The sequence below is a fragment of the Mustela nigripes genome, chromosome 16 (genome assembly GCF_022355385.1).
Source record: "Mustela nigripes isolate SB6536 chromosome 16, MUSNIG.SB6536, whole genome shotgun sequence".
In the NCBI taxonomy this organism is placed as follows: domain Eukaryota; kingdom Metazoa; phylum Chordata; class Mammalia; order Carnivora; family Mustelidae; genus Mustela; species Mustela nigripes.
In genome coordinates this window covers 11,156,270-11,180,361 of record NC_081572.1, presented here as the reverse complement: position 1 = coordinate 11,180,361, position 24,092 = coordinate 11,156,270, and the positions used below count along the sequence as shown (strand labels likewise).

Genomic DNA, 24,092 nt, shown 5'->3' with positions numbered 1-24,092 from the left:
GGCAGAGACTTTGATTCTCCGGACCTGACACGCGCATCCGTCTGCGCTCCGAACAGCGCCGCTCTGCCCTGTGCTTCCGGCGCTGCTGCTGCCATCGCGGTCCGCCTCGCAGCGGTCTGTCCGGGGCTACGCCAGCATTTTTGCACTTCCTGTTGGTGATGCCAGTACTTAAAATGGCTCCCCGAGTGTCGTGCTAAAGTGCTGGCTAGTGTTCCTGAGGTCGAGGAGGCCGGGATCTGTGTCTTGTAGAGAAAGTAAGTGTAGTAAGTAGCTTCTTTTAAGGCCTGAGTTATGTTGGCTTCAAGGTCAGTGTCTAAATCAGCAGTACATAGTGTGGTGTCTTGAACACACCCTAACACCTCAGACAAGGTTATGTACTGATTTAGGGCCAAAATTTAACTAGAGTCTCTCTGGAACCTCAACCCTGTATTTCCTCTAGGCAGACGGGTCTGTCTCCACTAATCTGGTGTCGGTGGTGACTTTACAAAACCACCATGAGTAAGAGAACCTGCCTGCATTTTTTACAGTCTTCAAACTCAGATTGTCCTCCTGGCTTTTGGGCAGGCAAAGCTGAGTTCCTTCATGCCTCTTTCCCCACCAGTTTTTGTACTGACCATTCCCTTTCATTTTTCATTTCATTGTCTGTAGTAATGTGGAAAGTTTTTTAGAGAGGAGAATTTTTATGTGATGGGAAGTTGAACGGCGGTCCAGAATGGAGATGTTGGAAGAACCTGACAGTTCTAAGAAAGTAGTCTTTTGTCCCCCGGCGTTTTTGACAAATGATAGAGTCTTAGTCTTTGCATTATTGAAAAAATAATGGAGTATTTAAGTAAAAAATTGGGTAACTTGGTACCTTACATATTGTGGTCAAACTCCATTCTATTACTCTTTGCAAAATACACCACAGCGTTTATTCTAGGCCGTATAAAAGCCAGTGCCTTGTCCTCCAAGTGGCTGGATTTGAGACAGAGCTGTGGCTTACCTTCCTGTCCTCAGGCTCAGCGGTTGACACCCCAGGCCACTCTGTGCTGTTCTTTGAACATCTCTGCCTGAATCTTTTTCTGCCGTCCCTCTGTGTGCAATTACCTGGTTTCTCCGCCCAAAGACAGTTGTCTGGAAGTAGGAGACCATTCCTGGAGTGGGAAGCCCTGATCGCGGCAGAGCCCGCAGGTGATGGAAGTCTCGGGGGGAAGGGTCTACCAAAGGGTTGAGTTGTTTTTTGTTTTTTTTGTTGTTGTTGTTTTTTACATAAACCACCATAGCTTCACAGACTGATTGAAGTGCTGTTGGGTTTTTATAGGACTGTGGAAGGAAAACTTGAGCGTACGCTTAAATCATTGAGTTGTGTGATTTTGTGAGACCGTTTTTTCTGTGACCCTCGGAGGTCAGGGATTCAGTGTGTGTGTCGGGGAGGCTGGGAGAGCTGTCTGCCGACACCTCGGAAGAGCCCCGCGGAGGGCACTGGCGTTACTGTCCCGGAGACGCAGGGTCGGGGTAATGCACCAGGGATGTGGGGTACCGGCTGGGTCAGAAAGACTCATGTCACTTTTCAGCAGATGACCTCTCTGCTCCCTGACCTGGCAGCCCCCTGCCTCACACTTCTAGAATTTGAGCTACTGGCCTTTAATGGGGAAGTGGATGTGCTGAAAGCGACTGTTTTTACTGGTTGATTGACAAGTCACTCCATAGTATGAATACATTCCTATCATTTGGGTTTTCAGACATGAATTACGGGATAAGAAACAGAGCCTGCTGTGACAGTTCTCTCAGATGTTGGCAGGTCAGTAGGGAGAAGGCAGAGGGGGTGGGATCCCTGATGTGTCCGTTTTTAAGGGGGGCTTCAAAAGTCAACTTGAAGGGCGCCTGGCTGGCTAAGTTGGTGAAGCATCTGCCTTCGGCTCAGGTCATGATCCCTGGGATCAAGGCCCCCATTGGGCTCCCTACTCAGTGGGGAGTCTGCTCTCTCTCCCTCTGGCCCAACTCTTGCTCTCTTTTGTTCACTCTCAAATAAATAAAATATTAAAAAAAAAAAAAGGTCAACTTGATTGAGTCCTTTTTTGATAAAGCCACTGAGGGGAGGGACATCTAGAGTGTCAGGCCTCTTCAGAGAGCCTCCTGCTGCTTTTGGGGGCAGGGGGGTGACCGTTCCAGGACCTTATGGGAAAGAGGATTGTGGTAGGTGGGCAGTGGGAGGCCCTGGCTTTTCTCCTGCCCGAGTCCAGGCTCATGCACCTGCTGGGCCCATTCTGCTGTTCCCCTTCAAGACTACTGGTTTTCCTTCCGGTACAATTCTTTCTCTCCTTGCTGGAGGCTAAATCTGACATAGTTGTTGTTTTGGTTGGTGTTTAAATATTCTTCAGATTGAAAACATCCCTTTTCAGATATTCTGAGCAAATTCCTCTGTTATTTTTACCCCTTGCAACAATGTTTCCAAGAAATTACTTTTGGACTGGTCAAGGGATTCCTGTATTCAGCTGGGCCACAGTGACTGGGGCAGAAATAGAAAGGGTGAAGTCTACTTCGGACCAGTTTGAAAGCTACCATATTTAGATTTTTTTTTTTTTTTTTTTTTTTTGGTCTGCTCCTGAGATGCCAAGTGTTTTATCTGGGTCAGAAATTATCCTTGTAAACAATAAAAAAAGAAAAGAAAAGAAAAATTATCCTTGTAGACACAGTAAGGATCTGGAGGTCAGCTAGGTGTCCATGATGTCCTTTAACTTTATTTGTTCTACACTTTCCTGGGACAAGGCTTCCAAACCTTCCAAGCCCGACTCTTACCCAGATTTCCCAGTGGACTCGGCATGGTCTGTGGCGTTGATGAAACAGGACTTTCTGGGAAAGAGGGAGCCAAGAAGGTCCACTAGAGAAGCCGCGCACCAAGGAAGGAAGTTCAGCGCAGCCCTCTTGCTCTTGTGGAATCATCCCAGTGCCCGACCTCTTCCAGAGCTCTAGACCCAGCCCCTCCTGGGGCTGTGAGGAAGCAGTGGTCCGCACCCGAGTCCATGGTTGGCTCCGGGGTAGTTCCTGAGGTCTGGCTTCATCCCGCCCCTAGCTTGTCAAGTTAGCCTGGCTAGAGTCTGGGGCGGACTGTTGTGCTGGGTCAGTGGCTATGACATTCTGCTCTCCGTGGGCCTCCACGCACCCCTCCACTGTCTGCAGGATGATTTGGAGTCTCCGGTCCAGGGCCAGGAGGTGGGGCTCTGCGAGGACGGGGCTGAGCTGGTCTTCTAGCAAAGACTCCCGCATCACGTCACTGAGTCTGTATTCGGCCTGGGCCAGCAGCTGCAGGTGCAAAAGCGTTTTCTTTTTTATCCTGGAAGGACAGAGCCATAGGAGGCAAGTGAGTCAATGTGAACAGAAAAGCTTGCCTGAACTTCTTTCCCCACAAACAGCTGCCGTAGCTGATGTTCTGGAAGCCTTCTCCCCCAGTGTCTCCTCAAGCACATGTTATTGAAAACCAGAGAAAGGAAATAAATGACAGTTAACGGCATTTGAAGGAGATTTAAAGCCACCGAGAGAATTTTCTCGTAGGCGAAATGATGAAGAGGTTTGCCATCTCAAAAGCCATAGGTACCCTCAGCCCAAGTTGGTTCTTGCCAGTTTTATATTTCCCTGTGTCAGACTCTTAGAGGGATGGAGATGGGGTGGAGCCAATCTCGACTTTATAGGATCTTGATTTCTTTTTGAGAGTCTGACTTGCACTCAGATCTGTAAGCAGCGTAAGTGTCCGACTTGTCATCAACAACCACTGCCTAGCCTACTTGTAGCAGGGGGCGCTGGAGGGAGGCACGTTTAAATGAACCAAAGAAGCAGATAAAGAACATGCTTTGCTCAGACTTTTCCAGCTGGAAATGAATGAGGCGGTTTTGCTAGGCGTACATCCCGTATTTCCAGTTAGCTCTGGAAACCGCACCTGAGCCCGCGGACCCATTCACCAGCCTGACTCCCAACACCAGAGAGGTGTGGGAGTGGGTTAGACATTCTCTAGAGTAGAGAGGCCACACTAAGTCCAAGTACTTCCTTTCAATCTGACATGAGTTTATAGGGCTTTTTAAAGATTTTTATTTTTTTTTAAAGATTTTATTTATTTGACAGAGATCGCAAGTAGGCAGAGAGAGAGAGAAAGGGAAGCAGGCTCCCTGCTGAGCAGAGAGCCCGATGCCGGGCTCGATCCCAGGACCCCGAGATCATGACCTGAGCCGAAGGCAGCGGCTTAACCCACTGAGCCACCCAGGCGCTCATTAAAGATTTTATTTTTATTTTTTTAAAGATTTGTTTATTTTAGGGGGGGGCGGGGCAGAGGGAGAGAGAGAGAGTCTTAAGCAGACTGTGTGCTGAGCCCAACGTGGGACTCGATCCCTCAAATCCGAGATCACGATCTGAGCCAAAACCAAGAGTCAGACATTGAACTGGCTCTGCCCCCCGGGCGCCCCTAAGGTTTTTATTTTTCAGGGATCTCTGTACCCAACATGGGGCTTGAACCCATGACCTGTAGTCAAGAGTCGCCTGCTGTACGGACTGAGCCTGCCAGACGCCTCTGGTTTATGGGACTCTAATCAGAATTTTACTTGGAGGGTGAACAAATGGTATTTACGAGCTGCTCTGAGTGCTGAGCGAAGCAGAGCTCTGATGAGTCGTGTGGGAGATGATCAGCCTCTGCAAGGGTGAGCCCTTCTCTGGGTGGGCTCGAGATAAAAGTTAGCGACTGAAGGGTTTACAAGATGAGGTCCTCATTCATCCTGTGTGGCCAGATGGAAGAGGGAGATGTTGCTGGGGAAAATTCTGTAGGTGGACAAGGAAGGAGGTCATGCCTGTGCCCCTACCCCCTGGGGTCCTAGACCAATGAACTCGAGGACCTCCGGAGCCTAGTTGCAAGTGGGATGAAGGGCACAGTTGCCACCTGCCCTGGCACTGGGAGCTCACCTGCAGCACTGGGACAGCGGCGACAGGATGGAGAGTTCGTCCTGGGAGTGTCGTCCAAACCTGGAAGGGGAGACGGGCTTTCAGGGTAATCCCCTCGCCCCCACACACCTTACTCTGAATGGTTTCCTCTCTCCTCTACCTCAGCCTTGTTCTGACTCACTGCCGGGCATAAAATGCCAGGGGTCAGCCCCTTGTCCTCAATCAGCTCCCCCAAGGCCTCTGTGCAAAGAAGCTACTACCAAGCATCCTTCGTTCAGGACTGAGCCAGAGAGTGAAAATGTGGAAAACTGACTAGCAGACTCAGGAAAATCCACCGTTCCTTGGCAGAGATCTGGGAAAAAGGGAATGGGACGAGGAGGGCAGGGCAGCTGGGTACGTGAGCATGGAAGGGCCTCGTCCTCGTGGGCTTCCGGTTGGCTTCGAACAGCCACACCTGGGCCACGGCAGGGGACAGCGGTGTTGCGACACTTACCCTCTGGCATTGTCAAGGTGAATGAGGAACCCATCATCCCCGAATTTGGTGAACATCTCGTAATGGTGCCGGTCCATATTTCCTGCAAAGGAGGGCAGGTGCGTCTGACCTCTCCATCCTCCCCGGGCCCGGAGGCCGGTCCGCAGTTGAGTTGGGAGTCTGAACCCAGGACCCCACGCCGTTTCCCACGGTTATTAGTGACGGTGCAGCGGGAGAGGGGAGCTAAGCGAGCAGACAGTCCCTCATGTGGACGGCTTTCCCACCACGTGCCCGCCTTCTGAGGTCCTCTCTAAAGAGGGGAGCGTGTTAACCTCTATCCCCGGGAACCCCCACCACTTCCGAGGCTGTGGGCCGTGCAAGGTTGCACAGGCTTCATGGTCCAGGCTCGAGCTCATGGCCCAAGGTCATGGTGAATCCCAGCCCCACAGCCGAGGCCGCTGCTGCCAAGCCGCCTGAGCGTGGGGACCTACCTATCAGGAAGTCGAAGATGGCCATGTCGATGATGTTGAGGAGGCGGTTGCTGCTGTTGTACGGGTAGATCTGCTTCACGGTGTCACAGTAGAGTGGATTGACCTCCCACCTGAGGGGGAGAAGAAGTCCTGGGGCTGGAAAAGCCAAGATGGCAAGGTGTTGGGGGCCCTCCTCATGCACCGCCCCCCGAAACCCCGCCTCCCTGATCCCAACTCGGGGGCCTGGGCTTCCCAGGGTTTACTCAGGAGGAGCAGGTGTCCCTCCTGCGGGCCTCCCACTGCGTCCTGTACGACAGCAAGTGTGACACCGTGTTTTCGTGATGGGCCTGCTCGTCTGACCGTCCCCCTAGGCCGGGGAAAGCCTCTGTCCCTGGTCTCCGTACCCCCAGCACGTAGGAGGCTGTTTATAACTGAATGCATGAGCCAAAGGGGGAGAACAGACACCGCTGGCCCTAGGATCGGTGTGAGATCAGGAAATGCTTGGGGCTTAGGGGTCCACGAGCCAGGCTGGCGGCAAGGCCTCGGTGCTGGGGTGCAGCTCCTCTCGGGGACCAGGCGGCCGGGACGTGGGCGTGGCATCGTGGCCAGGGGGCCAACTCACTCCTCTTTCCCTGCCAGCGAGTAGGATCGGATCCAGGGGTTGGGCACAGACAGCCTGGGGGCCAGGTTGAGGGACGGCAGGAACGCGGAGAGGGAGCCCTCCAGCAGGTGGGGGTTGCCGCACACGGCGTATTCGGTCTTGCACATGTACGGGCACTTGGCAAAGAAACACACGTTGCTGGCTGGAGGGCACGGGAAAAGAGAGAGAGAAGGAATAAGAGAAGGAAGCAGCAATGCCGTGTTCCTGTCCCCCACCCCACACCCCGGGCAAGTCCTCCAGGAGGGTGGGGAAGGCCTCAACTCAGAGCTCGGGCACAAGCAGCAAGGGCAAGACAGTACTGCCCTCCCAGATGCCGCGGCTTGCTACTGCTCTTACACTGAGCATCCTGGGTGCCACGTTTTCAAATGTCTCCGAGCAGAGGAAGTGTGGGCCCCAGCCTCCCATCCAGATGATGAGAATGCTGTGCTCGCATGGGTGACATCTGAATCCAGGGCGGGCCGGCCTTGTCCACGCCCACACAGGCTATGCGGCATCTCACCCGCGACCCTTTCCCAGGGTGGGAGAGTCTGATGCAGCATAGACCCACCCCAAGGAGGGCTGGCAGGTGCTCAGACCCCTGGGAATGCATCGGTGGCCACAGGGGCCGACCCTCCTACACCCAGAACGTCTCTCGGGCCAGTACTGTACCTGGAGACACGAAGAAAACACTCTGCAGGATTTCATTCTTGGTGACCTCTAGGATTTCCTTGGTGACATTGACTAGCCTCCCCACTGTGGGTGGCACTCGCCGGAAGTCCAGAATCCTGAAGGAGAGAGAGCCCTGTTCACGTCGGGGGATCGTTGAGGGGGTTGGATGGTTGCCCCTTAGGAATGGTTGGGCATTCCTGACCACCCCCAGCTCAGGGCGCCCTGCAGTACCGAGCTGACGGTGCCCAGGGCAAACCTGTGTCTAAGGGGCTGGGAGAAGGGGTGGCAAAGGAATCCCGATTCCAGCAAGCCTCCTGGATAAGCCTTCCTACAGTCCACACTATGTTCTAGGTCAGAGCTCTTCATACATCACTGGGCGTGCAAGTGAGCTGGGATCTCCTTCCCATGCAGGCTCTGATTCAGACCGGCCAGGGTGAGCCCGAGCTTCTGGATTTCTGAAAAGTTCCTGGTGTGGGGCCCTGGCTGCCGGTCCTTAGAACACCCCGGGAGGAGCCACGACGGGCAAATGGGAGGGGAGGAAGTTGAGGAATGTGCTTTCACCTCTGGGAGAAAGGGGGTCTATGGGAGTGAAAGCCTTCTCCCTGTTATCAATCAGGAAACTAGAGCAGAGGGCAGGGTCAGGTCCAAGGTGGCAGCCTGAGCAGCCTGGCAGGGTGGTTAGCTTTCTTCTGCGTCATTCTTTTCACTACATGAGAGGCCTTGTGTTCTTCAAACATGGGGCTGAACGGGAGATGTGTTGAATTCAAAGGCATCACTGAGGTTCGTGAGGAAGACGGGATGCGGGAAGGAAGAAACACCAGGGAGGTCCCGCCTGAGGTCCTGCCCGGCGCCCGTTGGGCCGTCGGCCCTCGCGGTCAAAGCCATGTCCCTGGGGCCCGACCCTACCTGTCCAGGTGGAAAGCTGCGATCTCGGCATTGTGTCTCTGAAAGTCGATGAAGTAGAAGAAGTCGGCGGGTGTCTCTTCATCTCGCTGCTGTCTGGAAGGAAGGGAGGAATCACGCCCTGGACCCAGACTCGGGGGGAGCCTGAGTGGAGGGCTGAGAAGCATGACTGGAGGGAGAGGGAAACAGCCTTTCGTGCTTTCAGCGTCCATGTTGCCTGATGGAACGACCTGCCAGGGACGGCCCGTGGCTCCCACGGCTGGGAGAAGATCCTCGGGGTTCCCGCAAGACCCGGTCCTGCAGACGCTCCCCGGACCACATCTCCTATCTGAGCCACTTTCGGGGACCGCGGCTGATGCTTCTAAAAGGTAGGTTAGTTGGGAAAATACACAGACATTCTTGGGCAGGTGTAGACAGAAGAGAGGCACTTTCTGGCCAACCAAAGGGGCAGAGACCCAGACATCCAGAGTTAGAGGTGGGGGAGGAGGCGGGCCTTTTCTAGAAGGAAAAGCGTCCTAGGGATGCAGTTTAATACAGCTGACATTTGAAGACCAGAAATGGTCCAGGTCTTAGGGTGACGGGGTGAAAAAATAAGCCTGTCCCTTCGGAGAAGCCTCCGGCTGGGTCCCGAGAATGAGCCCAGCCGGAGGCTTGAGGGAGGCTGGTTCAGAGGATAGTGATTAGAAAATCGCTAATGGATTCCTGAAAAGCACCAGGTCTGCCGGAGGGCGACGGGGCTGGTAGGTATGAATGTTCAGAAAGGTGCCTCCCAATTCTTCAGGGCAGCGTGGCCTCTGGCTCCAAGCTTCACTTGCCTTGCTGTGAACACCCGTGCAAGAGAGATCGGCCCTGGGGGGCAGCGTGAGGCCTGCAGAAGCAACTCAAATGTGCAAATATGCGTAATGTTGCCCAAAGCAGGAAACAGCTCCAGCGGTTGAAACAGTGACGTGCACTTTGCCAAAAAACACACGCACGTCCTGGAAACCACGGTGAGGCGCTGCCAAAGCAGGTGTCCTGTTTTTAAAAGGTGCGGCCACCTTGGAAGGACAGGCCTCCGTGTGCGGGTGTGCCCCTCTTCTCCTCACCAGCGTCGCCGCCCGGCGCCGGGGCAGCAAGGAGCGTGTCCATGGGGCCCCACCCGCACATTTGAACCCCTGGATTCCATCCATCAGGATCCACCGTCTCTCCGGCACCTTTGAGAATTTTCTAAAACATCATTTCCCCGTTTCTGTATGGCCCACCTAGATGGCACTTCAAATTTGAAAATCATTTTTACATCAGGGCTTCTCAGGCTTCGACAAGGGCTGATGCATTTCTCAGGGTCTCTAGTCCATAGACGGCATGAAAAATACAATCTTTAATTATGGCCATAGTTTATGTTCTCCAAAGATAAACTTGTACTTTCCCTTTTTAATAAGGGACACATTTGGTTTTTTGTTTTTGTTTTTGTTTTTACTTTAAATGACGTATAGAAAAAAAAATGCACGCTTTTCCAAGAAATACGTTTTTTAAAATGATGCTGTTTGGCTTTGGACGAAATTTTATACAAATGCAGATTAAAGTTTGTGTTATGGCCCCAGGATAGACAAAAGGGCTTCTGTGACCCAATGCTGGAAATTTTTGCATTCTATCCAGGAAGAAAACCAGTTGGTTTGGACAGGTTGTTTGTAGGTGACGGGTTGTTTTTCGGTGACGAGGTAGAGACGGAGGAGGGGCCGGCACTCCCGGGCCTCTCCCGCACATAAACCATGGCCAGTGTGAGTGGTTTTCCTGCCCACATCTGAACAATGACAGTAAAGCTCCCTGCCGTATAATTAGCTCTAAGTTTTAATAAAAACCACTGCCATCCTAAGGGGCCAGATAAGATGTTCCTCAGAGAATACAGCCCCCGGATCTGGTGAGGGGTGGTGAATGGGTGAATGTGCAGATTTATTATTGTTTTTATGCCCGAATATAGGAGGAGATCCCCTTCCCAGCCTGCCCACATTCACGGATTTTTGTTCCGATTCCCTCACGGCTGCCACAGCTGGACGCGGAGGTGAGGAAGGCGGTCACTTACCTCATGGGTTTGAACATGGCCTTCCCGAAGTCTGAGAACCTGAGGACCAGCTTGAGGTGGACCCCGCTGGGTTTCACAACTGTGAGGGGGGAGAACGGAGAGTGAACACTGTCTCTGAGCCTAACCTCAGGGATGCGACCTTTTGGTCCTTCAAAAAAAAAAAAAAAACCCAATTGGTTTCTTCTTTTTGTTCTTATGTGGTAAGATCCTGAAGACCAGCATTTGCTTTCGAAACCTGCAGGGTAAATTCTAGTGGTGTCAGGACATGGAGAACGTGTCCAGGGAGGGGCTCAAGACAATCCCAAAGTCGTTCTTACGGGAAGAGGGTAAATGCTGTAGGTTTCCCGAGACAGACCCTCACTGAAAACCCTAAACGATGTTTTCCTAAGAAGAACTGATGTCGTCCCCTCTGTGCTTCCCAGGGACCCCTGTGGATTCTGATTCTGCCACCTGTTACGTGGCATTGGACCCGTTTATCTGCATCTCTCTCTAGTTCCGACCGCACACCTGGGCTGGGACAGGGTTTGGGGACTGACACACCCGTGGCGCCCCTTCCTCACCCGGCTCTCGGCCCTGCCTCCTGATACTTTGCATTCTGGCTGCTTCGCTCGCTTTGCCCCGTCCTGGCCTTGCTGTGAGCCCCTCGTGGGTTGGGACAACACCTTACTCACCTTTGTGTTCTGTAACACGGCAAATGGTGGGCAGGTGCTAAGCCAAAGCAAAGGGAAGCCCCGGGCCCTACAAACGCTCTTCTTGAAGCCTTACCATCATGGCACATACTGGAATTTCTATGTGTGATCAGTGTGTTGAAGTAAATGGAGGAAGTTACTCATCACGGGCGGTGACTTGCCAGTGGGTGGCCTGGCCACTCTGGGGGCTGGGGAGCTCCGTTTCCAGGCACAACTGAACCTGACTCATGGCACCCTGGGAGCTGCTCTATCTCCTGCCTGTCTTTCTGATTCTATTCTAGTTACCCCAGTGGGTCTCCACTTCGGCTGCATTGGACTCACCTGGAGGGCTTTAAAATTCTGATGCCTGGACCCATTGAGCCAAGACCTCCTGAGGTGGAGACAGTCCTCAGTACTTTCTAAAGATCTCCAGGTAATTCTAGAATGTGGCCAGCTTGGGAACTGCTGCCCAGGGCATCTGCTTCTGAAATCTACAAATGTCCTCCAACTCCTTGAGGATTTGGTTAAAATCCAGGTTCTGATTTGGAACATCAGAGTGGGGACTGAGATTTTTCATTTCTAATAAGCTCCCCGATGATGCTGATGACGAAGGGGACCACATGCTCTCCAGCAGGACCCTAGGAATAGCCCCTCCTGAATGCCTTTTCTTCTGTGTGGGTGGCTATGTGGGTGGATGGGTGGAGAGAAATGTCGAGTTCTTAGAGACTGGGCAGAGAGACTCAAGCTCCTTCAGCTTCTAACCAGGACCACCACAGAGTGAACGGCGAGTTCCTCATGTTGCTGCCAGGTCCTGGGGTTTACGGGGCTGTGGTGGTGGAGGGGCTGGACAGAGGCAGGGTTGGGTCACTTACTCTGGGTGCAGTCACATGCCCCAAGCAAGGCCTTCTCGTCCTGACTATAATCTGTAAAGGAAGAGAAGGGAGTGAGAACGTCCAGTCTTGCTCCTAGGAGAGAGCTCACCACACAGCACCCTTAACTCTGGTTAGACCACAGAAGGGGAGATGGTGAGGCAGCCTGGGGCCCTTATCCATTCAACAGGGGATGGCTGGGGGCCCCAGCTGGCTACAGCCTCCACCCTGCTCCATCCCAGGCCCCATGCCCTCTAGCCCTTCAGTAGATGCTCCAGCAACTCCTGGTGTGTGATCGAGGCTAATCTGGTCCTTGTTAGTGACTAGGCTGTTTTGGAGTGCTTGAGAACACAGATGTGGCACGGTAGGACTGTTTGAATCCCAGTACCACCACTGGGTCTCTGGCCAGGTTGCTTAATCTCTCTGAGCCTCAGTTTCCCCACCTATAAAATGGCCATGATAACATCTATGTCATATTGTGATTGTATAAAAGAGAGTTGCCAAGTTCCTGAGAAGCTCACAGTAAATGGTAGCAACCACCATTCTTAATGTGTACAGAAACGCTTTCTTCTGGCTCTCTGATGCGGTGGTGATGAGATTAGAGTGATAAGATCTCATTCAAAGGCAAAAATATCAGGGTCTGTTTTTCTTCTTACAGTCTTACCACACGTCAGAGCCAACCCTTTAATATTTCACCCTAGAGCCCAGTCTGAGATGGTTTATGCAGCCTCTCTGGGAGAAAGTTAGTGCATCCCGCCTGACCCAGTGCATCTCACCAGCACTGATGGTGGGAAAGTGCATCATGTCCTTGAGGAGTTGGCTGACGACAGGACTGGACCGGGAGTACAGCCCGTGGCGGCTGATCCCCAGGTGGAACTGGACCCAGCTGGCCTCGAGTCGGAGCTGCAGGGGAGCGTCATTGGAGGTGATGTTGAGCTGCTCTTTGTACATCTTGTGTCGTCTGAAAGAGCAGGGAGAGTTTTGTTTTGTTTCCACTGGGGCTATGAGAAGTGCCAAGGCTTGCCAGCGCCCCTTGTCTGGACTCTCTATTCATTCTTTCATTCATTCAACAGCAGTAGTCAGCACCTATGCACCTGGCTTTATGCTGAGCTTAGGATACTATTGGGGGCAAAACAGGTACATGTCTTCCTTGCCCTCAAAGGGCTTATAATCTAGTGAGTACAACAGGCACGTAGATTCACAATGCCATCCACAAATACATAAATACCTAACTACAAACCATGACCAATTCATCAGAAGGAAAGGGCAGATGGTTAAGAGTAAAATTAGGGACCTCATATAATCTGGCATCTGGGTCTCTTTGTGCACTTCTCCATGAAAGGGTCTGTATGCTTATACTTCCCACTCTTTTCTGACCTACAGAGTGAGGAGTTGGGGGACAGAAAGGTACCTGGTGAGAAGGAAGTGGTTGGAGGGTGAGGATCCCTTCAGTAGTGCTGGGAGCCAAGTAGATTAAACAGTAAGTCATATAGGAAAAGAAGAATCCATTAGCCATTTACTGTGTGTCCTGCTCAAGAGCCTTTTCTGCTGGGGTACAAAGAAGAAAGCAACACCAGGGCTGTATAGAGGCTAAGAGTCTAGTTTGGGAGACAAGTTGTAGGTCTCTGAAATCATCAGAGGAAAATACAAGGCGGTTGTAGTTGATGGCTAGATAGGTCATTCAGACGAAAACACCCCAACATTTTGGAGATGGCAACAATGCCTACACAATGAAGTGGTCAGACGAAGACAACGGTAGAGGAAGGTGGGCTTCAGCTGGATCCTAAAGAATGGGTGGTGTTTCAACTGAATGGGGTGTACCAGGGTACTCCTGGGCGGGGGATGGTAGGAGCGCCGGGAGAGGCTGGCAGGGGACCGATGTACGTGAGGATCAGAGAGGCAGGTGCGGTAAGTAGGCGATTGAACAGAAACATGGAGGCCTCCAGCTGGAAGGCAGAGCAAGCGCACGTGATGTCATCTGGCGAGGTAAAGCTGACTGTAGGGCAGGTGGGCTTGTGGGGGGAGGGAATGGGTGGGTGTTCCTACCCATCTGTGTTTCTCAGACTGGTACCGGACCTCTGAGGTCTGTGATGGGACTGAGGTGTTTTTTTTGCTATAATTTTTGAATTCTGAATCTATCATTTTGAATTCTGCTAAGCATAAAGTATCTCATAATACCACCGAGTCAATGTTGACTCATTGTTTCGTAAATGTTTAATTAGATATGAATTCCTTCTGATTTTGGAGTTTTCGTTTTCGAGCCAATACATTTTCTTTGTTCAGGTCTTGGAGCCCTTTAAAAGCTCTTGTGTATTTTCGGCACTGTGTCCACATTGCTAACGGATAAAGACCCCCGATCTATTGTCTCCGTCGGCTCAGGACGCCCAAACCAAACACCACTTCCCCGGGGAGCTTCAACACCAGCCATTGATTTTTTTCACCCTCCTGGAGGCTGATGGTCCAAGATCAAGTGTGGCCGGGTTTGGTTTCTTCTGGGACCTTCCTCTCGGGCTGACAGACAGCTGTCTTCTTTCTTGTCTCCTCACGTGGCCTTTCCTGGGGGTGTCTCTCCCTCTTCTTATAAGGATGCTAGTCTTGCTGGTTTCAGGCCCACTCTACATAGGAATCTTGAGGGAACACTTGCTCACCCACAAGCTTTGCTGGTAATCACCAGGAAGGTCCACTCCAGAAGACTTTCCTCAACTCAGTCCAGGGGGTCAGGAGAGAGAAGGGCTGGGACAGCAAGGCAACTATCCATTGCTGAGGTTTCTGACCGGAACACATTTCTGCCCACGTATGGAATTTGATGAGATTCATTGCTGTCAGGCAGGGCTGCGTACTTCCATTCTCTCTCTCTCTCTCTTTTTTTTATTTGACAGAGAGAGATCACAAGCAGGCAGAGAGGCAGGCAGAGAGAGAGGAGGAAGCAGGCTCCCCGCTGAGCAGAGAGCCCGATGCGGGACTCGATCCCAGGACCCTGAGATCACGACCCGAGCTGAAGGCAGAGGCTGTAACCCACTGAGCCACCCAGGCGTCTCCCCATTCTCTCTTTAATCAGCTTCTCTGGGGCTTAAGAGAAGTACTTGGTAGTAGTCTTCTCAGGCTGCCAGAACAAAATACTACAGATCCGGTGGCTTAAACAACAGACATTGATTTCTTGCAGTTGTGTGGACTGGGAGGTCCAAGATCAAGGTGTGATTTGGTTCTAGATGAGGGTTTACTTCCTGGCTTGTGGATGGCCACCTTCTCACAGCGTCCTTAGGTTACGTCCCTGTCCTTAGGTTACGTCCCTTTACCCCTTTACGTGGAGACAGAAGCAGCTCTCTTGCTTTTCTGATAAGAATACTAATCTCATCATGGATCCCTACCCTCCTGACCTTATCTAAACCTAATTATTTTCCAAAGACCCCACCTCTAAACACCACGCCATTCAGAGGTTAGGCTTTTGACATATGAATTTGGTGGTGGGAGCAGGAGGAAAGGAAGACTCACAAGTATTCAGGCCATAAAAAGATGAGCCTGTTTTTCCACCCTTAACTCATCTGTAGAGAACACTTACTTAACATGCGAGGGAGAACAGATGCCCCATCTAAAGGGGACAGCTGCTATTAAGTTTCAGCTAACAGTAGTCATGCCTTGTCAGTGCTCATTCATTTATTCATTCGTCAAATATTTGTTGACTGCTAGACGCTGATCTCCATCCTGGAGCTAGGGCTGTGTACAAAACAAACTCTGTGTTGTCAAGAAACTTACGGTTTCCTGGGAAATCATTTATTCTGAGTGTTCAAGAGACGCTAGAAATCCAGATCTTGGTCAGAATGTCGAATCTTCCTTTTTAAAGCACGCTGGCTTAAATCTAAAAACATCCTGTATCAGCTGCGTATACACAAGGAAACGAAACCAGTATAAACCAGTATCGTGACGAGATTCGTGACGAGATTCCTACATTCCCTCGATCATTGCAGTATTATTCCCAACAGACGCGGAAGGGACTTACTTAGGTGTCTCCCAATGGATGAGTGGATAAAGGAAACGTGGTATATATACAAAGGAATATTATTCAGCCTTAACAAAGAAGAGAATCCTGCCATTGGCAACGTTGTGAATGAACCTGGAGGACGTTATGCTAAGTGCAATAAGCCAGACACAGAAAGACAGACCTAGTATGATCTCACTCACAGATGGAATCTAAAACAGTCCAGGTCAGAGCAGCAGAGAGTAGGATGATGGTTGCCAGGGTGGGGGCTGAGAGGAAGGGGAGATGGGGAGCCATTCATTGGTCAAAGGGTACAAAGTTTCCATTACACAGCATGAATGCTTTCTGGAGATCTAACGTACAGTAGTGTCACTACAATTAACAATACGGTATTATATGCTTGAAAGATGTAAGAGTCGATTTTTAGTGTTCTCTGTACACGCGCAGTAACTCCGTAAAGTGATGGATATGTTATTTAGCTTGTTAATTGTTAATTAGCTTGATGGTGGTAAATTATTTCGCAATCAATCAAAATGTTAAGTGTGTCAAGATATTGAGTTGTACACCTTGCAAACAGACAGCTGTTGTCAGTTGTACCCCCGTAAATCTGGAACAACAACAAAATAGCCACCCATTCATGTTCCTGTCCCTGTGCGGTTAAGGCACACTCAGATGTGATCTGACTCAATGCAGGGACATATTAAGACACACACGGCTCTGAGGAAGTCTGCGCAAAGAGGCGACAAGGCTAGGCTAGGGAACTCTCTCTTAAGTCTTCGGTCTCCAAGAGCAGAAGAGAGACGGATGGCGGAGACTTCCCTCTCCCAAGTCAGCGAGCCCACTGCAGCCATCCAGCTAGGGGTGGGGGGAAGATTTGAGCTCCCGGCATCATTCTTTCAAATGACACACTGTTGAACTGCTTCTATGAAAATCCGAGGAAAGGACAACTTGTTGACCAGGTCTGTACGGCCCCTGCCAACTTTTCCTTACGTTATTAACATTTATTTTTACTTTAACAGCGAGTCGGGCCAGGCTCTCGTTCCCAAGCCTACTTTGAGTTTAAAGCTAAGGGACGGCTAACCTCTCTGGGGAGTCTGGTGGAAAGATGGCACAGTCCCGAGCTAAGCCAGTCCCCCTGCACTAGAGCAGCGCCCAAAGCAAGTTAGGAGGAGAAAGAGATGTTGGGGCCGAGCTGGCTTTTGGCAGAAGGGCTTGGCGGGGGGGGGCGGGGGAGGTTCTCTTAAGTGGCGCTCTGAGCTGATGAATTCCAGCCACCGTGGCCGTCTGGGATACAGCATCCAAAGGAAAAAGACACATGTGGCAAATTGAGTGTCGCTTCTGGATGAGGGCAAATTGCTCTTCAAGGCATATGCATTTACCGTGAGGCGGGGGACACATGGCTCTCTGGCTAGCTGTTCTGCCCTTGCCGGAGCCAGCGTGACAACCTTGGGGAAAGGGTGGGGAGGGGAGAGAAAGGTATCAGGTACCCTTTACCGGCTTTTATTTTATTTTATTTTTTATGGTTACGATAGAGCTGTCAAGACTAATTTATTTCTGGTTAGAAACTTTGAGCGCCCTTCGTTCCTTGGGGACAACCAGCAGGGCGTGCTGGAGCTGGCTTGGACGGGGAGCTCAGGGTTGGCCCTGGTGGGAGCTTTGACACCATGGCAATTGGCAGAAGTGACCTACCAGGGTTTAAAAGTATAAAAGTGCTGAACACAGAATTTACCCGCTTTCTTTCCTGTTGGCAATACTTAAAAAAAAAAAAAAAAAGTAGTTTTCTAAAAGAGCAGTTCAATAGGGCAAAGGTAGATACCGCTATGTTGGGGGTCCCTGGGTGGCTCATTTGCTGAAGCGTCTACCTTCAGCTCAGGTCATGATCCCGGGGTCCTGGGATCGAGTCCCATATCGGGCTCCTTGCTCAGTGAGGAGTCTGCTTCTCCCATTCCTTCTGCAACTCCCCCCCTGCCTGTGTTTGCGATCTCTCTGGAATAAATAAGTAAAATCTTAAGAAAAATACCACAGTGTTGTTAAAAAGCTATATGTATGTGTATGTGTGTGTGTATACATCTCTCTCTCTCTCTCTCTCTCTCTCTAGTTTGAGGGCCTGGGTACAGCCGCCATGTTTGGATCATCTCATCGGGACAAGTCCCCTTCCTCTCGAGGGGGTGGGTTGGGTTTCCAACACTTGCCCTTTGAAAGCCGCAGATCCTGCTCCTATGTATCGTATGCTTGCTCTGGCTTTGGGAGATGGGGTCAGGTCCCCTGTATGTCACCTGCACACACTACAGAGGGATCGAGCCTGGTCACCTCACCTCCAGGTTCCAGTCGGGACTCTGGAATTCATTCCCGATGCCCACAGTCATTAGGGACATTTTTATTTTTTTAAACTGTAAACAAAACTGCTTCCCCAGTTCCATCTTATATGTGGATGACCTGATAAATGCCTTTCTCAGTGCCTTTGTTACTCAATGCCTAGTTAAACCCTTGCGTCATTTCCAGACTCCGTTCTTGGCTTGCCCGGTTGGTTGTTTTCTCCATAACCTTAAATCTCTTCCTAACGATGCTTCCCAGACTTGCAGCCCGCTGGGACAGAAACCTTCAGCCACAGAACTCCTTCAAGCACCATCTCCAATGCCCCCATCTCCAGAGTGAACATTTCCTTGACTTTCCCAAATAAACACTAAACACAAGAGCAAAACACGAGGCCTGTTCTGCCGGGTAATACTGACAAAGGGAAAGTTCTCTCCCTGCTAGAGTGAGATGACGGGGTCACTCAGACATCAGCGCAGTGAGGCAGACCAGCAGCTAATCTGCAGCGTGACAATAGAAAAAGACACAGACTTCTGTGTCCCGAAGACCTGGTCCTGCCTCTTACCTGCAGAGTGAGTCACCTTGAGGACCGGGCTATACCTACAGGACCTCCCGTGAGCCTATGACCAGTGCATGAGATACCTATTCTCATCCCCAATTCACAAATGAGAAGACTGAGAACAGGGCATGGCCTTCAAAAAAAAAAAAAAAATGTAGTTTAAGCCTTCTGAGCCTCAGTTTACCTATGGTGGAAAATGGGCATGCTGACATTGAGCCTCACTGTGTTGTAAGAATGAAGTGTAGTACCATCCAGCCACAGAGAAGTCATCAAAGAATGGTTGCTTTTCTAAATTATTATTATTACTGTTTATAAAGACTGGAGATCAGGAGAGTAGGATTTCAAAAATACAGCTGTAGTGGGTAAGCAGAAACAGTGGCTTTGCAAGCCAGAGCGGAGTCCTTGGAACGTCCTTTGCGCAATGGAAGGACCTCTAGGTCATCTATTGTATTAGATAGCGCCAGGGGCATGCTCTCACCCATCTTTGAGGTCAGGGACCATCCACGGGACCTCAGAATTCCTTTGTTAGTTTGCAGTCTTGGGGTACAAATGGAACCCCAGCCAATGCACCTTGGAGGTATTAAGGCGATACGCTGTGTTCTGCCTTCTGAGTGTTCTGGCAGGTCTGGCCTTGGAACATCCAGCTCAGTGGGAGCCTGGATCCGCCTTTGCTTGCTAGCAGGTGGGCAGACAGCAGCATGTGGAGGGTGCCAACCTCCCCTGTTCGTTCTGAGATCCTGAGGGCACAGCCACCCCGGGGCGGGGGGCGGTGTGGGCGTGGCATTCATTAGCCAGGTGCTGAGGGTGCGTCAGGCAAGGAAGGGAGACAGCTGTGACTCAGAGGGCTCAAGGAGGATCTGGAAGGTTCTCAGCGCTTGGGTGAACGCCCCACGCTCCCAGTCACTGACCCCATGGCTTCAGATCTGAAAAACCTTCCCGACGCCTAAAGTTCCTCGTCTGTAGGAAATAGAAGAAATAGAATTCACCACCTTGGCCCTGCCAAAAGGCATAGATGCCTCGATTATGTTTACAGAGACCCCGTGGGTTGGGGTCAAGTGCTTCTGGGATAATTTTGGCACCAGGCCATGCAAATGCAAATAATACTTTCTTTTGGCCGTTGCAGTGGAGAAGCCAGGGTGACATCAGAAGGGAAATTTGAGGCCCTTGCTTATTCTCCAAAAGCAAAGAGCAAGCTATTCGTCCTCAAATTTACCAGTGGCAAAGCCCAGGCTTCTGACTCTTTTCCCCTCCAATTCATTTCCAAAACCTATAATGTTACCTCCACACCCTCTAAAATTTCCATTTTTTTCCTGCTGCCCGCGCCAGCGCAGCCCTCGAACCTCTTACCTAGACCCTGGGATGTCCTCTCTCTCCCCTGATACTCGTCACTCTGTCTCTCCCTCTGCCCTCTGGGGCGCCCTGACAGTCAGACGGACAGTAAAACACAGCTCCAAGTGTGTGTCTCCCTACAAAATCCTCCTCTAGGTCTTTACTGAATCCTTCCCAGCCTTCTGGGCCAACCCCCCACGGAACTTCCTCTTTGAAGCTTTTCCAGTCCAACCACCGGATATGATCTCTCTTTCTCGTGCCCACAAATTTCCACTCAACTCCCGTTTCTTCTGCTGTGCTTGCCATTTTCTGGGTAATGGCGATTTAGACACATTTCTCATTCCTTCTAGCACATCGCGGATCGGGGCAATGTCTTGTTTATCGTTGCGTCCCTTCCAAAGCCCAACGTGGCCCCTTGCCCATGGAGGACACTTCACGTTTATTATTGAAAGAAGTCAGAAGCTCTCAGCTACCACCAACACGTGCTATGACTTGAGTATATTTCTGGTATTAACATGCTGCAAAATTTTTCAGCGATTCGAAGGTCTCTAATTCGAAACGAATCTGGTCTTTCCTAGATTATTTTACCCCAACTGTCCACAAAGAAAACTTTCTAACTAAGGGAACCCCATAGGAGTGGGGCATTGACATCCAGGAGTTAGAGAGGGTAACTAGCAGAAGGGTGAGCGAGGAGAAAAAAAAAAAAAAAAAAAAAAAAGAAAAGAAAGTTGAGTGAGGATGGGTCATCTCCTCCTGAGTTTAAACATCACAGCATCCTTCACAACTAAGACCCAGCATATGGGGATCTCTCTCTGTTTTTAGCTGCATTGGGCCAAACTAACTTCCAAACAATGTTTTATAATTTATTTATTTATGTGTGTGTGTGAGAGAGAGAGAGAGAGAGCAGGGAAAAGGGCAGAGGAGACAGAGAAAATCTCAAGCCAACATCATGCTCAGAGCTCAATCCCAGGACCCCAAGGTCATAACCTGAGCTGAAATCAAGAGTCGGACGCTTAACCAACAGAGCCACTCGGGCGGCCCTTCCGAAGAATTAAATGCAAGATCATTTTGAAAGTCCTGGAGAGAGCACATGTCTTTTGATGGATACTTCAAAAGGCTGATTCTCCAGAAGAAATTCGATATCCCAAGACATAAAAATGAGTGGGTGGCATAAATGATGTTTTCCTGGTGTTTGGAACTTTAGGGAGCTCTCTGGGTTTTCTCCGACCTTTCTGGTCTCTTGGTCTGGTTCCCACTCAGGCTTCCTTGATCCACCATGAAGTGCTAGAATCCCAGAAGGCTCTGTTCTGGTTCTCTCCCTCTAGCCTCACCTTTGATATCCTTGTCCCCACACCCGTAGGTTTACTTGCTACTCATATGCCGAGGGCTCCCCAATTCTTACCTCCAGCCCTTTGAGCTGCTGGCCTCTACATCCAGCTGTGTATTTCTATAAAGGACCAGACAGCAGATATCTTGGGCTTGGCAGGCCGTGCCGTCTCTGTCTCGACTATACAGCTCTGCCACTGTAGCGTGAAAGGAGCCTCGGACCAGGCAGAGATGAATGGGGGAAGCTGCATTCCAGTACTTAGTCTATCGGTGAAAACAGGTGGCCACGGGCCAGTTCGGGTCTGCGGGGTGTCGCTTGCCAAGGCTGGTTTTAAAAGCATCTGCAGGGCGCCTGGGTGGCTCAGTGGGTTAAGCCGCTGCCTTCGGCTCAGGTCATGATCTCAGGGTCCTGGGATCGAGTCCCGCATCGGGCTCTCTGCTCAGCAGGGAGCCTGCTTCCCTCTCTCTCTCTCTGCCTGCCTCTCCATCTACTTGTGATTTCTCTCTGTCAAATAAATAAATAAAATCTTTAAAAATAAAATAAAATAAAATAAAAGCATCTGCAGTCAACAAGTTCAAACCAAGCTCGCGCTTTTCCCTCCAGCCCGGGGCCTCTGCTGTGGTTTCTACCCCCAAGGGCTGCCTGTCAGGGAGAAGCTGACCCTGGGCTTTGGGTTTCCGAGAGGACAATGGGCTAAGGAGACGCTCCCTGGAGAAGCAGGGGAAGGTGTGTGGGAAGCAGGATGGGGGAGGAAGAAGCCAAAAAAAGGGGTGACTTTAGGGGAAGTCCCCTCCATCTGTCTGATCCTTTGGGAGACTGGCGTGGGCTCTGCAGCTTGTTACATTCTGGAAGTTTGTCCTACAGTGCGAGGCGAGGGAGCCAGGCTTTTGTGCTCTTACCCGGGTCAGTCACTGGCTCCGCTCTTCCCAGGGCAAGAGCTTGTGGGGTCATGAGGCAGCCAGAACAAAGCACCACAAACTGGGTTGCTGAAAACAACAGAAAGGTATTCTTCCATATTCTGGAGGCCAGAAGTCCAAAATCAAAATATCGGCGCAGCGGGTGCCTGGCAGGGGCCAACTCTTGATGTCGGCTCAGGTCATGATCTCAGGGTCCTGAGATCAAGCCCCGCATCGGGTTTCAATCTCCGTTGGGGGGTAAGTTTGCTAGAGGTTCTCTTTCTCCCTCTCCCTTGACCGTCCCCTGGCTTCCCTCTTTTTCTCTCTAAAGTAAATCTTAAAAAAAAAAAAAAAAAATTGGCAGGGTTGCTTGCACTTCTTCTGAAGGCTCAAGGGATGAAGCCTTTGGGTCTCTTCCAGCTGTTGGTGGCTCCAGGCGCTCCTTGGCCTGTGACTACATCACACCAGTCTCTGTGGTCATGTGGCCTCCTCCTCTTCTCTCTTCCAAGGACACTTGTGACAGCATGTTGGCTCCATTCAGATAATCCAGGATTAGCTCCTCATCTCAGAATCCTTAACTTAATCACATCTTTGCAAAGATCTGTTTTCCAAATAAGGTAGCATTCAAAGATTCTAGGGATTTGGTGTGGATATCTTTCGGGAGCTATTTTTTTTTTTTTTTTTCCTACCTAATGCAAAGAGTAAAACTCTCAGGGACTTCTGGCCCCTCCTAAGGGTGAGGCTGGTAGCAAAGCATGCAGAAGCTGGAGGCTGGAGGCGAAGCTGGAAGGGGCCCAGCCCAGTGGATTACACCGCTGTCCATCTGGATGAGCCAGAATCCTTGGAAACATTCTAGAAATTTCCCTCCCCCTCTCCACAATGTCCACTCCATCACTAAGTCATACAGACTTGGCGCAAAATGCTGACATGTGTTTTTTTAAATGTGGAAGGTAAGCATTTCTTATGGTCTCACTATAATAAATGTGCTCATAAAACCCATTACTTAGAATGGGGCATTTCTGTCATTCCTGAGTATCATGGCTTACTTTTTCTTTTTATAGATTTTATTTATTTATTGAGAGAGAATGAGAGAACAGGGGAGGGGCAGGGGAGAAGGAGAGAGAGAGAGAGAAAGAGAAAGAGAGAGAGAATCCCAAGCAGACTCTGCGGCTGGCATGGAGCCCAATGCGGGGCTCGATCTCATGACCCTGAGATCATGCATGACCTGAGCCGAAATCAAGAGTCAGACACTTAACCAACTGAGCCACTCAGGGGCCTCATGGCTTCCTGTTTCATGGCTGTAGTTAGCAAAGAATCCTGAATTCTTAATAATTAAAAAGAAAAAAAAAGCCAATAGCTCTTGAAATCAAAATGATTGTTTTTCAGAATGCAAGCTGATGCCCTCAGCCTCCTGCCCAGAAGCATTCCGTGTTTCCCTACTGCTGTTTGATAAGCTTCTTTACCGTTGCTGCCAGCCTGTGTTGGCGCATGGGATAGCTACGAGCCACAGGAGACTATTTTGATTTAAATTAACTAAAATGAAATAAAATTAAACGTGGTTCCCTGGCTACATTTCAACTGCTCGGTAGCCACATGTCACTAGTGGCTACTTCTGTGGACAGCACAGATCATAGAACATTTTCAACACCGTGGGAAGTTTTATCGGATGCCATTGGTCGACAGCCATGCCTCTCTACTCCAACCACGAGGGTACGGATCCGTCCCGCCACAGGGACTTGGAACATGCTATCTCCTCTGTCTGGGGCACTCGTTCATTCCCTCTTTTCCCAAATCCTTCTCCTCTGGACTCCAGCTCAAGCCTTCCCTTCCTTGAAGGTCAGCATTGACCCACGTCAGGTCCCACGTCACTACCTCTGTGTTCCATTGCAGAATATCTTCTCCTTCGTTCATGTCAGTCTTACAATTTCACACTTGTTTCTGCTTATCAGACCCAAGCACTACAGCGGTAGAGTCTTTTTCTGTTTTCTTCTTGACACTGGATCCTGAGCATTTGGCATGTAAGAGGGGCTTAAGAGATCT

The 24,092-nt window shown here is 50.6% G+C and overlaps 1 protein-coding gene across 2 annotated transcripts in view; it reads right to left on the bottom strand.

Moving 5' to 3' along the window:
- Positions 1 to 2,700: 2,700 nt before the first annotated feature.
- The window catches only part of FAM20A (FAM20A golgi associated secretory pathway pseudokinase), a 47,615-nt gene continuing 26,223 nt past the window's right edge, over positions 2,701 to 24,092 (bottom strand). The window contains exons 2-11 of one of the 2 annotated variants that reach the window (XM_059378995.1): positions 12,429 to 12,613; positions 11,656 to 11,706; positions 10,116 to 10,263; positions 8,060 to 8,152; positions 7,154 to 7,269; positions 6,467 to 6,647; positions 5,866 to 5,975; positions 5,396 to 5,477; positions 4,924 to 4,983; positions 2,701 to 3,313 (exon numbers count right to left, since the gene is read on the bottom strand). In XM_059378995.1, the coding sequence (XP_059234978.1) occupies positions 3,049 to 3,313; positions 4,924 to 4,983; positions 5,396 to 5,477; positions 5,866 to 5,975; positions 6,467 to 6,647; positions 7,154 to 7,269; positions 8,060 to 8,152; positions 10,116 to 10,263; positions 11,656 to 11,706; positions 12,429 to 12,613 (1,291 nt within the window). In that variant the 3' untranslated portion in view covers positions 2,701 to 3,048. The remainder of the gene's footprint in view (positions 3,314 to 4,923; positions 4,984 to 5,395; positions 5,478 to 5,865; positions 5,976 to 6,466; positions 6,648 to 7,153; positions 7,270 to 8,059; positions 8,153 to 10,115; positions 10,264 to 11,655; positions 11,707 to 12,428; positions 12,614 to 24,092) is intronic. The other variant, XM_059378996.1, reaches the window with a different exon arrangement.